The sequence below is a fragment of the Prionailurus viverrinus genome, chromosome D2 (genome assembly GCF_022837055.1).
Source record: "Prionailurus viverrinus isolate Anna chromosome D2, UM_Priviv_1.0, whole genome shotgun sequence".
In the NCBI taxonomy this organism is placed as follows: domain Eukaryota; kingdom Metazoa; phylum Chordata; class Mammalia; order Carnivora; family Felidae; genus Prionailurus; species Prionailurus viverrinus.
In genome coordinates, this window is record NC_062571.1 from 47,694,999 (window position 1) to 47,712,301 (window position 17,303).

At 51.5% G+C, this 17,303-nt stretch overlaps 1 protein-coding gene across 1 annotated transcript; it reads left to right on the forward strand.

Moving 5' to 3' along the window:
- The first annotated feature begins 931 nt into the window (after positions 1-931).
- CD2H10orf71 (chromosome D2 C10orf71 homolog) lies at positions 932-17,303 on the forward strand. The gene is made up of 3 exons (XM_047825625.1): positions 932-1,488; positions 7,579-7,682; positions 12,195-17,303. Exon 3 carries the CDS (start codon positions 12,346-12,348, stop codon positions 16,600-16,602), a length of 4,257 nt encoding a protein of 1,418 aa, XP_047681581.1. The 5' UTR covers positions 932-1,488; positions 7,579-7,682; positions 12,195-12,345; the 3' UTR covers positions 16,603-17,303.

Consider the following 17,303-nt stretch of genomic DNA (forward strand, 5'->3'; position numbering starts at 1 on the left):
ATTTAGCCGAGGTTATACCCAGGGCATGTAGACGAGCACCAGAGCCTGGACAAGACCCAGGTGGACCCACCATTTTGGTGGCCCCTGTGTTTCTGAAAGAACTGTGTGTCCCCCTTCCAGAGACTGCCCTGCCCTGGCCTGATGGTCAGTATAGCCCCTGGAGTTTGGGTTTGGTCTGTCCACTGAGGCCATCTGCCGAGAGCACCTGGTGGATCCACTTCTCAAAGCCCAGTGATGCCAGGCCTGATCTCCTTGCTGGTGGAAGGGGGTGTCCAAAAACAGCTCTGGCTGAGTCTAGCACATCTGGCCACTGGGAACTCCAAGGAGTGTTCCCCGACAGTGGCCGGCCACCAGAAATGGTCAGAAACAGGGCTGCGAGATCCCTGCCCAAGGATCCTTATCAAAGTGAGAATCCAGAGGCTCCCGGAGCCCCCGTACATGGGATGGTCCACTATCTGTATGTCAGACCAATTGCCACAATACTGGGTCAGCAGTTGGGTGTCAGCCACTGAAATCAGCCGGTGCTACAAAGCAGGAACTTTGCCCTGGACAGCCAGTTGTTAAACATTACTCAGCCCCCCGGTCACACAACCAGGGAACAAAACAGGAGCCAGCAGGGTCAAGTTGCTGGGTCTTTGAACTCAGCCCCTCTTTCCACCTCTCTCATTCCTCCCCTGGCCTCTATATCTTGCTTCTCCCCCATTATCCTGCGACTGGGAGCTCCACTGGGCATGTGGGGCACTCAGACCAGGCCTGGCCTTCCTTATGCCAGGCTCCCTGACCTCTAGCTGCAGACATGGGTAATGCTCAGAGGCCCCTGAGGAAATGTCCCGTCCAGACACGGCAGACTGGTGACTCAGGAAGGAAATTCGATTCAGACTGAGCTGAGCTCCAGGGAGAAAGCCTCTCTCCTCCCTTGCTATCTCCTGAGGGCAGCAGAATGCCCACAGTAGCTGTGCTCACCTGCTCACAACTGGCTCTGTGAGTCCAACGAGCCTGGCCAAGCTGGTTCCTCCAGTCACGTTCCCTGCGATTCCTGGACTCCTACATGTTGCAGGGCTTGGAAACCCCTCACACATGTGATGCGATTCAGGGAAGATTCAGACACAGGCCAGGCCAGTGCTGCCGTTGGGGCCCCTGGTGCATTCCTGCACACTGTATTCCTGGGGCTGGAGGAAGCCAGGCTTGTCCTCTCCCAGGGCACAAGAGAGTGGGGTCAGTCTGAGAGCCTTTGTTTTTCCAGGTCTAGTTCCTAGGCTGGGGCCATTCAACCAGGCCAGAATGTAGGCCCACCCTCTTCCCCTGCTCACTCCAGACCATTGGAACCAAAATGGCCAAACCAGATGCACAATGACCCGTGTACAAATCAAAGCTGCATTTTCCATGCATGAGAGACCCTGACTAACGGAAGCCAATCTGAGGCAATCTGAGGTATATGTGGCCCCGTGTCCTTGGAGATTCACCTGAGTTCCACAAGGCAGAGCCCAGGTCAGTCCTACCACTGCCATATCCCCAGCTCCAGAACAGGGTGGCACACAGTAGGGCTTTGGGGATAGTTGTCAAGCGAATGATTGCATGAAAGACCTTCAAGTTTGCTTTATGAGAACCCATGTTTTCTTCCAGCACAATGTAATGACCTTGAAATTTCTAATTTCCAAAAGTTAAAAGGACAGAGCAATCATCACACTGGGGATAGCCGAGGAGGAATCATCATGGGGCCAGGAAGCAGGGCCCTGGAGAAAAGATTCGCAATCCCAGCTCCAGCACTCCCTAGGACACAGCGAGTAACCCAGGTAGCCTCAGTTCCCTCATCTGTAAGGCGCGGGATGATGGGTTTTAGTGAGGAATGAGTGAACACAGGCACGTGCCCTGCTCCCCCTTCCGAAGGACCCTAACTGAGGAAGTCGATTTTGCCACCCTCGTTCACCTTGTAAAATATACGATGTAGACAAGCGCGTTCTCTCGGAAACTGCCAAGCGGGAGGGCTGTTGGCAATGGCACAGGGAGGTCAAAGAGCTTGGCTCTGGGCAGGGGTCCAGAGCAAGGCACTGGCCTGGTGTGGGGTGGGTGGGGAAGGCTGCCTGTGGGCCGTCTGTGCATTCACAGACTAGAACAAGGCCCGTGAGCACACAGATAGGGGGGCTGTCGTGTTTGCTACGCTGAACTGCTCCTCAAGGCATGCCTACCTCAACACTCAAAAAACCACCCAGAAAGAATACCAAGAAGAATCAATTCCGATTTGTTAGGGCCTTCTGGGTGTGATAAAGCCAACCCCTGTCATCTCCACCAGCTTCCTGCTTCCACTTTGCTGAGAAGTGAAAACACCATTCAATTAAGGTAATTAAATCCACCCAAAGAGCCAGGGCTCAAAAAAACCACACTACAGGCAAGTGGTCAAACCCAGCAGCAAAGCAAACCCCAATGGCTTCCTGTGCAAAGACAGGAACCAGAGGAGAACGAAACAGCCTTCTTAGCAGCTGGAGAGCATCCCTCCTGGCTCTGCAAGGCCCACCCGAACCTGCCTGCCGTCTGCCTTCCCCGACAGGGAGGACCTCTGCTCACCAGCTGAATCAGCACGTCCATTCCTGTGGTTCTCACGAAAACTGCAGCTGAGAAGATCCGTGGGAGGTGATGAGAAACAAAAACCCTCCTCTTCTCCATCCCGGCCCTCGATCCCCCCTTGAACTGCAGCCCACGAGCCCAAGACACGCCCATCTGCGCCCCAGCCCAGGGACCAGAGAGAGGGTCAAGACTGCTTCCTGGAGGAGGCGCGGAGTGATGGTGAGCCTGAGCTGAATCCCAGCCTCGGTTCTCTTCTTTACAGGCTGTGTGACACCGAACAACGTTCTGCACCTCTCTGTGTCTTTCCTTCTCCACCTAGAAAATGGTGACAGTTCAGGCCCGCTCACCCCACCTCATAGAGATGATGGGAATCAAACACATGTGTCCCGAACTGCAGGGTGACGTGCAGACATGAGTCATCCTGTATTGACTCACTGCGTTGGCCTCCGCCGAGGGTGACCCGCTCTGGGTTCCAAAAGTCGTGAGGACCTTGGGTTGCCAGATAAAAAACAGGATGTCCCGTGAAATTTGAATTTCAGGTAAACAATGAACACGTATTTTTAACTTAAGTATGTGATGATTAATTTTACGGAGAACTCTGATACAAAGTGTATCCCAACGATTACACGGGACGCGTTCATACTAAGCCAGTTGTTTACCTGGAATTCAAATTCCCTGGGTGTCCTGTATTTTTAATCAGCTCAGTCTGGCAACCCAGCCATGACAAACTGGCAGTTCCTCCCTCCCTTTCTGTGTCCGACTCTAGGAACACACAGGCCTGGGTCCTACGCCCAGCTCTGTCTCTCACCAGCCGTGTGGCAGGGAATATTCGCTTCACCTCTCTGAGGCTCCATGGTCTCATCTCGGAAACGAAGCCGATAGCACACAGCCACCCGGACGATTCTGGTGCTGGAGCTGGGGCCTCCGAGCGGGGCCCCGCTTCTGGGGGCCTGTCACACTTCTTCAGCCGCAGGGCTGGGATGAGTAGCGGTATGTAGGGCGTCTGGAGAAGGGCGTGCAGAGGGCGAGGGGTACGAGTCCCCTCCTCCAGCCACTTCTTGTCCACACTGCCTGGGACAGACCAGCAGAAGTCGGGCTGCGTGTCGTCTCAGGCCTGGGCGGGCTCCAGCCAGGAGTCCGGTGGGAGGCGAGGAGACCGCGGGGTGGCAGAGCTTTCGGCCCTCCTGCGACCACACCACACACTTGCAGCAAGCCTCGGTCCTCACACCCTTACGAGCCAGGAAGCGCGTTCAGCTGCAGCAGCTGAAAACAGTGCCAAGTGACCACCATGCACCAGCGATCCTCTCAAAGACGAACCAGGTCGGGGCTCTCACTCCAAGGAGCTCAAGACCTTGTTGGAAAGATGGATTTACAGCAGATACAGTGGAATAAAGCCGTTAAAAAAAAAAAAAAAAAAACTCTACAAGGAAGAGGAGAGCTGAGGAGGAAGCAGTCAGCAGTCAGTGGCCGGGGGACACAGACAGACATGGCCAGCAGCGAGAGTAGGACTCCAAGGAGCCAAGCCAAGAGTCACCTGGGCCTACTGCTCCTTCATCAGTGCACCGCAGGCCTGGAGAGAGGCGAGCATGGGGAGAGCCCCAGCTCTGCCACCAAGAGGGCCTTTGGGGTCGCGCAGAGGCATTTGTAAGGGACCAGAAGAGAGGAAACTGTATCTGCAGAAGTCGGCATATTCCAGTGCACGATGGTTCGACAGCATCCTGCAGTGTGGCACAGAAAACAGCACCACACGAGAAAACATTTCAGAAGAGACAGAACCTAGTGATGACTGTGCAGAGGGCATTTCGTTGCACGTCAGGATAAAAAGCTGATTCGTGAGGATGCACACTCAGATGTGGTTTGTCTGATAGGTATTCTGACCCCAAAAGATGAGCCTGGCAATAAGGAAAAAACAAAATACATCCTCAAGTGTTAACTCTCCCAGGCTGAAGGCCACAGGGGTGCAGACATGCCCCCAGTTCCCCCACCAAGCAAGTCTTCAAGATGGATGTGTCACCAGCCCCTTTACCCCGCCCCAGCGGCTGAACGGGAAAGTCTAGTCCACTACTTCCTGCCGGGGTACCCCAAACCCCTTGTGCATCCTGATGCTTTGCAGAACCCGCTCTACCCGATGCCAGCTTTCCCAGCATCTGGCATCAGCAGGCGGAGTGTCGGGAGGACCAGAAAACAGAGTGCTGTGGGTGTTCTCCAGGATGGCCTGTACAACACAGGGCAGAGGCCAACATGTCATCTGCTGGCACCCATGATTTAGATAATGTATCAGTTAATGACTATTTGTGATGTGACCGTAAACAACACCCCAGTTAATGTACTCAACAAATATTTACTGGATGCTGGCCCTCCGGAGGGAATCAAAGTCATCCCCCAACTGGAGCCCTGAGTGCAATTAACAAGACAAATGGGAAAATGGAGAGCTCATGAAGTTGCTTCTTACTTCTCCCGGATTAACCTGAAACTCAATCCTAACTTAAATGGTATATGCCATGGTGCAAATGGACGCCTTCCAGCGTGCCAGCCTGGGAGCCGTCTCTAAGACAGCTCTTCCACCTGTTCCCACCTCTTACCACAGGCAGACTTTACATATTTTAGGGCTGGGAATCAAAAAGTAAATTAAGTCCACTTGAATTCAAATTCACTAATTTGAGATTTGTGATAATTCTGGAATTAATCGAATTATAATTGACTTCCCATAAAATAAGTCCTGCTGAGCCAGTCAGCAGTGTGAATAATATGACAGAGGTAAAATGATTTGCTCACTCATTTACCAGATATTTCTTGCGCTGTGCACTATGCTCCCTGAGGGTAGCCTGGAGAGCCAGCCAGACAGGGACACAGCCACAGAGAAGCCCCCAGGTTATCAGTAAAGACAAGCATTAAATAATAATCGCCCAGTTAACTACTTAAGTACAATTATATTAACTACTGCAAAGGAGTGGGTATGGCCAGATATGAAAGCGTATAACAGGGAGACTTAAAATAGCCTGAAGAAGCTGCCTTATTGAAGGGTCCCGTGAGCTGGATTCGGAAGCATATGTAAGAGTTAAGCAGGTAATAGGGAAAAGGTGAAAGTAAATTATTCCAGGGAGAGGGAACAATGTGTGCAAAGGCTCTGAGGCACACTCTGGAAAGCCAAGGGGGGGAAATAGTTCAAGAGGAAGATGGAAAGGAAGGCTTTTTGTTAAGGAGGCCGATTTTCACTCAATGGGAAACCATTGAGGGGTTCTAATAAAGAGGCTGACACGAACAGATTTGAGTTTTACAAGCTGTTCCTGAATGCGGTGCTGAGAATGAATGTTGCATAGCCCAAGGGAGTCCCCAAAGCAGTGAGTGGGGCAGATTTGTCAGCCTCTAAAAAGTGTGTTTCAGCAGCAATGACACACTGAGTCCATGAATCCAAGCGCAGAGTGATAGTCTCCCTAAATGTTCACAAAATAAACGTCACCACATCCTTCTACACCTACCTCTCGGCCACATGCCACATGGACTGATTTCGTCCTTATCTCTGAGCTGCATCTCAGTGGAGTGGCAGGCAATGAAGTGGACCAACTATCTAGTGACACAAAAGGGTCAATCTGAGTTTTTCAGATGGTCTTAATAAAGGTCAGCAGTCCTTCTCCATTCCAGTGGAATGTCTCCTTCATTCTTGCTCCTTCTTTTCTATGCCTAGTTTGAGCATTGCTTCCATGTTGACAAGCTCAGTCCACAAAGGCAAGTAAGATTTCTTTTCTGGGTTCAGGGGATTTTCTTTCTAGTTGAGAAGAAAATGAAGCTACCATCACTTCCCGGGATATGTGGCTTATGATATGTGACCTGTGACAATACGGCATGAGCTTGAAATAGGGAACCTGGCGTGGTGTGAGGACAAAGGACAGCCTAGGAGTCAGGGATGAGGCCAGACAGATGGTGGTAGACACAAAGCCCTCTGTGAGCCTCCAAAGAAATGTACTCCACAAATCTGAGTTAGTATGATTATTAATATTATTAATAAACTACCACGGACCAGATCAATTATCCAGGAGCTGTGAGGTGTGGAAGGTCTTGAGGAAGCCCCAATGGTCTGCATTTAAAATTTGCATAATGGATTTATCTTAATTAGCTTACACTTTATTCTGTACACTCTTCGAATTCTCCTGGGCAGCTTTTTGGTTCTTTTAGCTGTCAAAATAGATACTCAAGCCTCCTGCCAACAATAAATCGAACACTGTGCTACAGCTTGCTGAGTGGATTCAAGTTCTGCCACTCCAATTCTCTTTACTGCAAAACCTGAGTTATGAATCCACATGGGAAAGGGCCTTTGGTCAGATATGACTAGCAAAAAATAATTCACGACTGCGCCAATCATATTAGAAATCCCAACAGCTTAGTACAGGTTCCTGAAGATTCCTTGGACCAGAGATGAATTAATGAATATTGGAAGGTATAGATACTGGCCCTATATTGTTTTTCACCAAAAATGCCTATGTCTGGAATTTTGTTGAGCTCCAGTGTAGATTAAATATATACATATATATGTGTATTTATATATATACATATATATACATATATATTATATATTATAATTATAATATATAATAATATATAATACATTTTGTATTATATATTATAATATAATATAATATTTTATAATATATAATATTTAATCTCAAGTTCAGATTAAATATATACATATACATGTGTATTTATATATATACATATATATTATATTATATATTATATAATATAATTATAATATATTTAGATATTCTATAATATATTATATATATAATTATATAATATATAATATAATTATGACATATATAGTATATATATACACATATATATGCATACGTTATATAGACATATATTTTATATATATATATATATGTCTTTAAATGTCAGTAAGACAGTTCGCTTTCAAAGCCAAGTGTCTTACTGACATTTAAAGACATCTTTTGCACCCAGTATGTGCTTGACCAGTTGGTCAGTTGGGTCCACTAATATTATTTTTCTTCTTTCTAGATGGGGCAATGATAACAGTGAATGCAAGCATGAGAAGAAGTTTTAAAACTACAGACCCTAAAACCCAGCGAGGCAGGCACCTGCAGTCCCCACTGCCATAACAGGTATGGAACCAACCCAAGGAAACACTTTCGGTTGTCAGCCGCTGTGCTGGCTCCACTGGACATCGGGAGACAAGAAGGAGAGGTGGAGGGTGAAACCAAATTTATGACTGTCCCATCTGAAGCCAGGGAAATCAAATCAGAATTGAAGAAGTTATCTGAATAAAGGCCTCTCTTCTTCCCAAGGCAGGAGAAATGTGGTTACAGTAGCTCCCCCTTATCCATGGTTTTGCTTTTTTGCGATTTCAGTCACCTGCAGTCAACCACGGTCTGGAAGCATGTATAGTCCTTCTTTCTGACATACAGTCAGAAGGTCAGTAATAGCCTAACCCTACTTCACGGTGCCCACGTCATTCACTCCCTGCCATCTCCTCACATAGACATTTTATCATCTCACATCATCACGAGAAAGGTAAGTACAGTACAGTCAGATTTTGAGAGAGAGAGACCACATTCACATAACTTCTATTATAGTATATTGTGATAATTGTTCTACCTATTATTGTATACTATTGTATTGTGATAATTGTTCTATTTACTATTGTATACTATTGTATTGTTGTTAATCTCTTCCTGCATCTGATTTATAAAGTAAGCTTTATCATAGGTTAAACATAGTATGGACAGGGTTCGATATTACCACCCACAGTTTTCAGCCATCCACTGGGGGTCTTGGAATGTATCCCTCATGGATAAGGGGAAACTACTGTATTTTCTGAATACTCCAAATATCAGTGAACATCTTTTATTAGTGTGTGGAATTACGACACAACCCAAAATCAATTAGGGTTCTTTGGCCATGCACAACAGAAACAGAAACTGGGCAAATTCAGCTGAAATAGATGAGTATTAAAAGGAAAATGGAGCCCTTGCAGACTCCAGGTGAATGGTGAAGTCCCAGCCTGGGCAAGAGTGAGCAGACAGCTCTGCCGCTGGAAAGAACGTCCGAGCACATTTCCATCCCGGCATCACTTTAGAAGAAACAGTACAAAGGGCCTGGCCTGGGTCTCACGTCTGCTCTTGACCTGGGGAGATCTCGGCAGGCACCTTGAACTTTCAACCCCACCAAGACTAACCACAGCGGAGACAGGAAATTGTCCCAAAGTTATCAAGTGCTTTTACTCAGAGGAGATGGATGGAAGCTGAGCGTTCAAAAAATAACAAATATCTGCTAATGGGGGTGGTATTTAATTGGCTGGGAGTTGCTTACTTTAAGATTCTAAATTTAAATCTCTACTGTCCTATTTTCACGTAAATGTGGAAGTATGGAAACCCCAGTATTACCATTACGGAGCACAGCCATTGCCAAGACCAAGACCCGAGCATTCAGGATGCCGGAAGCCTCCCTGACTGTATTGGCAGGACCTCAAGATCCAGAAAACTTGACCCACCGTGGTCGAAGCCACTAAAGTCCCCCGCCCCACCCCAATCACACAAATCCAGAGCAGGTAGCTCTGGCACAGACTCACCGCTCAGCCATGTCATTGATGACCCAGGACTGTCCTGCCCACCAGGTCATCCTCAGCATATTGGTCTTTAATTGTCATTGCTCGTTCCTCAAGATTGCAAACTGAAGGCCTCGGTGTTGTGAGCTGAGTTGTATTCCCCAAATTTTCACAGGTTGAAGCCCTAACCCCCAGGACCTCAGAATGAGATCTTACTTAGAAATAGGGTCATGGCAGCTGTAATTAGTTAAGATGAGATCATTAGGGTGGGCTCTAATCCTAAAGGATTGATGCTTTTATAAAAAGGGGAAGTTTGGACAGAGAGAAACACAGGAAAGACAGTGAGAAGACACAGAAGATGGGCATCTACAAACCAAGAAGAACGGCTTGGAACAGACCCTTTCCTTGCAGCCTGCAAAAGGACTTAACCCGACTGACACCTCGATCTGGGACTTCCAGCCTCTAGCACCAGGAGATACTTTCTGTTGTGTAAGCCAGCACTTTGTGGTACTTCGTTGTGTCAGCTCTAGCAAACAAACACACTCCATTCCAGGATGTGTGTCCCTGTGCGAAGCAGGAAGAGAGGGCATCAACAGGGTGGAGACCACAGGGATTGTTCCTTTGATCAGAAAGGCCAGAACTTTCCCTGACATCCAAATGCTCCCACCACTGTGACCAGAGGCGTGCCGCCTAGAAGGGGAAGCCTGTGAGGAAAGGAGTGAGGCTGGCCAGCCAGCAGGGCCCGAGGGCTGAAGCAGATGTCCTCTGCCCCCTAAAAGGCCTGTAATATGCTTTCTGGGAGAAGCAGCCCTGATTTTCAAGGCAGGGCTGAGGAGCACGTCATTAGAGGCTTTTGCAGAGTGCATTGGGGGTTTGCTAAAATTTGTGGTCCTTCCTCTCTCCAGCACAGCCCGCTCAGTTCTCCCATTCATAAAACCAGGTCTGCCTGCCAATGAGTCAACACTGGAAACCCACCGGAGGGCTGTGGTCGAGACACAGGAAACAAAAAGCCCCAAAGAAGGCTGGCCTCCAGGACTGAAACACAATGCTGCTGGCCCAGCAGCCTCAGGCCTGGGCAGGACACCTCGTGCGCTGTCCCCCATGTGGGGCCAGGACAGGACAGGGACACAAGGTGTGCAGACCCTACCTCCCTGATGGACGCATCTTCATGTTCCGTCCCCTAAAGCCCTGGCAGTGTTATCCCTCCGACCAGCCAGCCAAGGAGGGAAGAATTCAGCCTTGCCAGCTTCTACTGCCGATGGGAAGGAAGCCACTGTGTGACAGTGTCATCTGTCAGCTGACAACTCAGAGCACCCTGCCAGATGTTCACCGTCCCAAATGCCCACCACTTGGGCCCATGCTAGGGTCTACACTTGCTACTTTAGCTGACTTGTCATGTGCTCCTTGACTTTTCTCCTGCCTGGGCCAGGCCTGTTCCAGGCAGCATAAGTATGTACCTTGGGAGAAGCGGCCAGGGTCCCCAGCGGAAGCAGCATCTCAGACAGGACCCAGAAGGAAATTCAAGGTACAGCCCCACACCCATTAGGATGGCTACTACAAAAAAGAGAGAGAGAGAGAGAGAGAGAGACAGAAAATAACAAGTGCTGGCAAGGATGTGATGACACGGGAATACTATTCAGCCTTAAAAAGGCAGGGAAACAGGATGGAAATGGATGATCCTTGAGGACATTCTGCTAAGTGAATCAGCCAGCCATAAAAAACCAAATATGGTTTGATTCCACTCTTATGAGGTGCCTAGAGTAATCGAATTCATAGAAACAGAAAGTAGACAGTGGCTGCCAGGGCTGAGGTCGGCAGTAGGGGGGAGTGGGGAGTGGAGTTGGCGTTTCAGACAGAGTTTCAGTCTGGGATGTTGTAGAAAGTTCTGGAGAGGAATGGTGGTTGCACCAGTATGAACGTACTTAATACTACTGAACTGTGCACTTAGAGTGCTTACGTTGGTAAATTTTATGTGCTGTATATTTCACCACAATTTTTTTTTAAAAAAGAAGAAAATCTAATGAAGGGACTATAACAGGCCATAAGAATTCAGGGACCCCAGCACGTGGAGCTATTCAGGAGGAATGGGAGATATCCCCCCCCCCCCGCCCCCAGGAGCCCCCAGGGAGAAGGGGAACAGTATTGCTGGGCCCAGAAAGAGACCAAGGCCTGGGGAGGGGCCATAGCAAGGGAGGACCACAGCATTGCCAAGACCCCACACCGTAGCCAGAATCAGGGATGGGGGAGAAATGCCAGGGATTCTAGGTCTTTCCAGGCTGCACCCAACATCTCCCAGTGGTCACACCCAAGGGCAATTTAGAGAGTTGAGGGGCCCCAGTGATGCAGGCTCTTGGGGATTGTGCCCTCTTGGGGTGGCTCCAGGACAAGTTCAATGAGCAGACAGACAGTCTAGCGGCTCCTGAGCTCCTGGCTCTTACAGTATAATGATGGGATGGGCAACTTAACTTTAGATTATGCTCAGTACCACAAAGAGGATGAACCAGGTACAGTGAGAGAAAGTGGGGAGGGGACACCCCCATGGAATGTCAGGGAAGACCTCTCTGCAAAAATGACACATCTTAACTTTAGACATTGTCTTGGGCAGGGTTCCCCAGAGGAGCAGAACCAATAGGATGTGCACATACAGAAAGAGATTTATTTTAAGGACCTGGCTCTTGCAGTGATGGGGGCTGGCAGGTCTGACATCTGCGGGGCAGGCTGGAGACCCAGGGGGGAGTCAGTGTTGCAGCTACAGTCCAAGGACTGGGGGCTGAATCCTCCCTTCCTCTGGGGAGCTCGGTCTTTGAGATGCCGCTCACCCGCAGCATGGAGAGTAAGTAATCTGCTTTTCCCAAGGTCTATTGATTTAAATGTTAATTACATCTTAAAATTACTTTCATAGCAACATCTAGATGTGTTTAACCAAAAACTGGGCACGAGGGCCCAGCCAAGATGACACATAAAATTAACCACCACAGGCACCATTACCCATCTGGACCAGTGTGTAGCTCTCACAGGGAGCCGCTAAGTCGGATAGCCTGTTCATACCCTGCACATCTTTCTTTTGCAGAGAAAAAAAAAAAAAATCCCACTTTGCAATTGCATCTGGTCACCAGGAAGCTCTAGTTTTGTGGAAAGAGGGCTGCATCTAACCCCTCTAGAACCGTCACCCAGAGGCACCCGCTGGCTGACCCGGGGACAGTCTTCCTAGCTGGCGGACGATGCAGGGGAATAAGAAGTGCACGGACGGGTTCAGCGACTCCTCGAGCATCGGCAGTGTGCTGGACGATGCAGACAGGGAGGTGAGCAGCCTCACAGACCGGGCGTTCCGAAGCTTGTGCATCTCAGAGGACACATCCTTCCATGACTCCGACCTGACCCTGTCCCCGGATATCACCCGCCAGGTGTTTGGGAGTCTTCACCAGGGAACGGTGAGCCACACCCACAGGAAAAGCGGTATTTGGAGCCAGTTACCGTCACAAGGCACCGAGCATGCGGGCTGGGCAGCCACGTTCCAGCAGCTACCCAAGTACGTTCAAGGGGAGGAGAAGTATCCCAAAAGCAGCCCCCCACTAACGCCAGCCCAGAGGAGACTGGAGGTGCCAGTTTCCGGCCTGAGGAGCAGCAACAAGCCTGCTTCTAAAGTGTCATCGCTAATTAAATCCTTTGACAGGACTGAGAGCCAACGCTGTGACAGCAGGCCCCCAACCAGTAAGCCCCCGGCTCTCAAGAACCCCCCCAAATTTGCTCCTCTTCCAGAAAGTGGCGTCAACTTCTGCTTCGATTCTGCCTTTCTGACTGTCAGGAGGGTGCCCGCTGAAGTCTCTGGAGCCCATCAGAGTAGCCACCAGCCTGGCAAGAAGCACGGAGAGCAGGAGTCCCCCAAGAACCCCGAGATGGCCTGTCACAGCTCCAGCAGCTTCCTCCCAACACCTGAAAACGCGGCCAATGCGTTCGAGTCAAAGTTCCCCTCTCCTCCCCACAAGCCATCCAAGGGCGAGTCTGGAAGAGGTAAGGAGTGGCCTCGCAAAGGGACCTTTCTTCATAGTGAAAACAGTGCTTTTGAGTCATGGAATGCCCACCAACCACGGCTGCCCGAGAGAAAGGAGGCTGCTGACCCTGTCCCAGAAAGCAAAGCCCCCAAGCATTACGAGAACACGCCCTTGTTAAAAGAGCCCCCGGCCTCTGAGCACAAAGTCTCCCCCTGCCAGGCCCGGGCCAGCTGCAGTCAGGAGGAGAGCAGGCTGGCAGCAGGGGCTCTCTCTGCATCGGGACCCTGGGGACCTCGGGATTCGGGGCCCCAGGTATTCAGTACAGAGGGAAATTCTAGCTCCCAGCCCGACCTTCAGGGGAAGCCCACCCAGCCACCATGGAGGAAACCAAAGTCCGGCAAAGGAAAGAAGGAAAGTCTACAAGATGCATCGGAAGAGAAGAAGCAGGCCACCAGAAGAGGCCCAGCCTTGTACACAAAGCACAATCCCCAGGGACAGTTTCCAGAAAACGAGGCTCTTGACATGCCCATGGACCCCAACGAGCATTACAGCCCTCCTTTCAACATCAGTAAGCTTCTGACCCCCATCATACCCACCAAGAATATCCTGGAACCATCTGACAGCCAGCCGGTGGAGATAACCCCATCACCCTCAGGACAGCTAAATGGGTACCAAGAGAAGGAACCCAGTGAATGTCAGTCTCGGGACAGCTACAAATCCAAAGCCCCTAGCCTGCTGTTCAACCTGAAGGATGTACGGAAGCGTGTCAAGAGCACATACAGTCCCTCACCTCTCTCGAAAGGCCTCGAGGAGAAAACCAGGGGCAAGCAAGAACCCGTGAGCAATGGGATCATCCTTCCCAATGGGCTTGAGGAGAGCCCTCCAAATGAGCTTTCTAAGGAAAGGGCAGCTGATGCCCCTTCTGTGTCACACATCAGTCCCCAGATGGACCTTAAAGCGGACCCTGGTACAGCCTCTGTGGACAACTATCTAACTCTTAACTCACCTCCAGCCATCACCCAAGCCCCCTTCTCCGTCAATGGGGGGGGAGCTGACAGAAACAGCTATGAGAAGGACGATGGAGAACCGGAAATGGGCACCACCAGGTCTGGGAAGTGTCCAGAGTCCAGGGAACAGTGCCCCAGGAAGCACCTGTCTCTGCGGCTTTGCAGTAGAGAGCCTGAGGCAGGGAAGGCTGCAGAGAAACCAAAGACTCCCAGCCTAGAAAAGGGGTTCTTGAGATCCGTGTCTCAAGAGACAGAACCCGAGAGAGAGGCAGGACTTCCGAATCCAAACTTCAACCAGAAATTCTCCCCAGGGCCTCTCTCTCCCGAGGAAGAAGATGTGTTTTACAGTGACAGCCAATCGGATTTCATGCCATGCTTCAAAAGTAAGGCCAAATTCAGCACCAGCTCTTCAGACCAGTCCTTTGCCTCCTTTGAGGACCAGCAGAAGACGTGGTTCACGGAGAGCCAGCAGGAAGACAGGAGGAATGACGTAAGTGCAGGTGACAGTCAGAAGGACGAGAAGGAGAAAGCAATAGGGAAAGACGAGACACAGCACGGTGCCTTAAGTAACGGGCAGGTGTGCGTGCAGGAGCACAGCCAGGGGGCATCGTCGCAAGGAGAAGGGGAAAGCTCGTCTGGATGTAGACCCAGGAAGGCATCGAGAGAGGAAGCTAACTTCAGAGGCACTTGGATCTCGGGAAGTAAGGATACAACCAGAGACCCTACCCCCTCGCCATCTTCCACTATGAACAAGCACAAACTGTTTGCAATTAAAGACAACACCCTCAGGGCCACCCCCGTGATAAAACCCATCATGTTGCCCCTCCTGAAGGCCATGTCATCAGAGGACCCTCTGGGCAGCGGCCACAAAGAGGAAGACCTGCCAAAGCCAGGCTGGGGAGAAGAGGCTGGTCTTTGTGGCCCTGAGAGCCAGGAAGTGGCCAACACGCCTACAGCCGCTAACACGCAGGGCACACACTTGAAGCACATGGCCTGCGAGAGCACAGAGGACCACCGGCAGGTGCCAGCCCCAACGGGGAACATCGCATCTCCTCCACTCGTGGCAGAGGCTGAAGGGCTGAAGCCACCCCCAGAGGCTGCACGTCGAGTTGTGGCAAACGATGGCAAGAACAGCTGCACAGTCCAGGGGAAGCTAGATGCTCCAAGGTGCATCCCCACCATCGCTTTGCCTGAGGGCGACCCGGAAGACCAGCCACCCCCACAGCAGCCGGGAACCTGCTGGGAAGAGCACACACAAGATTTCAAAAGTCACTTATTGTCTACACCCCGAGCAGGGCCCCCGGGGAGAAGACTGGTCCCCGGTGAGATGGCAACTTCCCCCAATGCCAGCTCCCCGGATGAGAGCAGCGCGTGCTCCCCTGCCGCCAGCAGCGTCTGGGACGATGCCTCCCAGGCCCCCAGCGAGCCGGGCCTGCTGCCGGGGGAGCCTCCCCACACCAGTCCCTGGGCCAGCCCCTACTCTGCCAGGGTGGCCCGCAGGGAGGACCTGACCCACGCCCTCACGTGGGAGGCTGGCTCGGACCCCCAACTGGAGCCGCCTGCAGAAGACCTCAGGACACTTTCTCCAAGAGGCTCGATGCTGGACGTGGCCGCCGGCTCAGCAGGCCTCCCTGAGAAGCCAGAACTTCCCGCCCCGCTGGAGAGGGCCGCCAGCAAGCCTCCTGCAGTCCCACCCAAAACAGAGAAGGCCCTGCGGCGGGCAAAAAAGCTGGCCAGCAAGAGGAGGAAGACCGACCAACTGCAAGAAAAGCATGGCGAACCCCTGGAAGAAAAGCCGTGCCTGGAGGACCTTGAACGAGGGCAACCAGCCCCCGGAGAGAGGCCCCGACCCAGGTGCCCCGGGGTCCGCTCCCTGCCCCCTCCCATCCACCGCCACTCAGTGTCTGCCTTCTCAGAGCCCATCAGGAGGCAGCCTGGGGGATCCCAGTCCCTTACTCCCCTGCCCCCTTACCCTGCCACCCAGAAGGTTCTCCAAGACCCCCAATCTGGAGAGTACTTTGTCTTCGATCTGCCACTCCAGGTGAGAATCAAGACCTTCTATGACCCTGAGACGGGCAAATACGTCAAGGTCTCCATCCCAACCTCGGAGGGGGGCTCCCCGGAGCCACCCCCGCCAGATACTCCGGATGCTCCCTACATGCTGTACCCCCACTTCCGGCCCCTGCCCGTGACGGCCTTGATGCCTCTGCGCTGCTCCTCTCAGCTGTCTGCCCCCACCTTCCTAAGTCAGGGCCCTCACACCCCCGAGGCAGCTGGGCCTGGGCCCCAGAGGGCCCGCGAGGCCGGTCTGCAGCTCCAGCTGGGCCCTAGGGCTCGAGGCGACCCCACCCGGCACTCCGCAGGCCAGCGCCCTGATGCTCCTTCCCCAAGCCTGGGGGAAGAGGGGGGAGATGCCTCACGCCTGGGCATCATCTCCACCAACGACCTAGAGGACTTCGCCACAGAAGGCATTTCTTGAGAATTGCGTCTGATTAACCTCCCCACCCCCAGATAAACCCAGAAGAACTTACTTCCCCTTTCCCCAAAACAATACACACACACACACACACACACACCAACACATACTTAGCCATGTGAGATCCCTAAATTCCCAAAGGAAGTAGGGATTCTGAGAAAACCCCACTTGAAGGGCTTCTCTCCCTGGGAAGGTGCTATTTGCATGACCGGGTCCCTCCCAAGCCCCTTCCCAGATCCTGGATCTGCTCCACTGACCCCCCTCTCTCTTCCCCTCCCTTACTCCCTGGCTTCCTCTGGCTATGCCCCTGGGGCGGGTCCAGAGGATTCCTAATGGCTGCTCTGCCCCAGCTGCCCACCTTCTTCTTCTCAAGGGCTGGCTCATGCAGTGAGCAAACTCCCAAGGCCCCCAGAATCGCTGCACTGCGCTGAGCTGAGCCCTGCCCGCAAGCAGACCACCCAGCCCAGCCCCTCCAGGTCCAGCGTGGTATAGACAACAACTCCACCTTCGTGCCAACGCAGCAGCCATTTCCAGCTCACTGCAGGCAGAGATGGCTGAGGACTGACCCAAGGCAATCTTGCAGAAATGTTTATCTGGATAGAATGGGTTTTCTTTACTGAGGAAGCTTTCCTCTGAAGGCTATTTTCTGATCGACAAAAGGCTACCTTTTAAAAAGTGAAACACGATTGCAGATGAAATTCTGT

Coding starts and splice junctions, on each gene's coding strand:
- CD2H10orf71 (XM_047825625.1), top strand. CDS start 12,346: ATGCAGGGGAATAAGAAGTGCACGGACGGGTTCAGCGACTCCTCGAGC.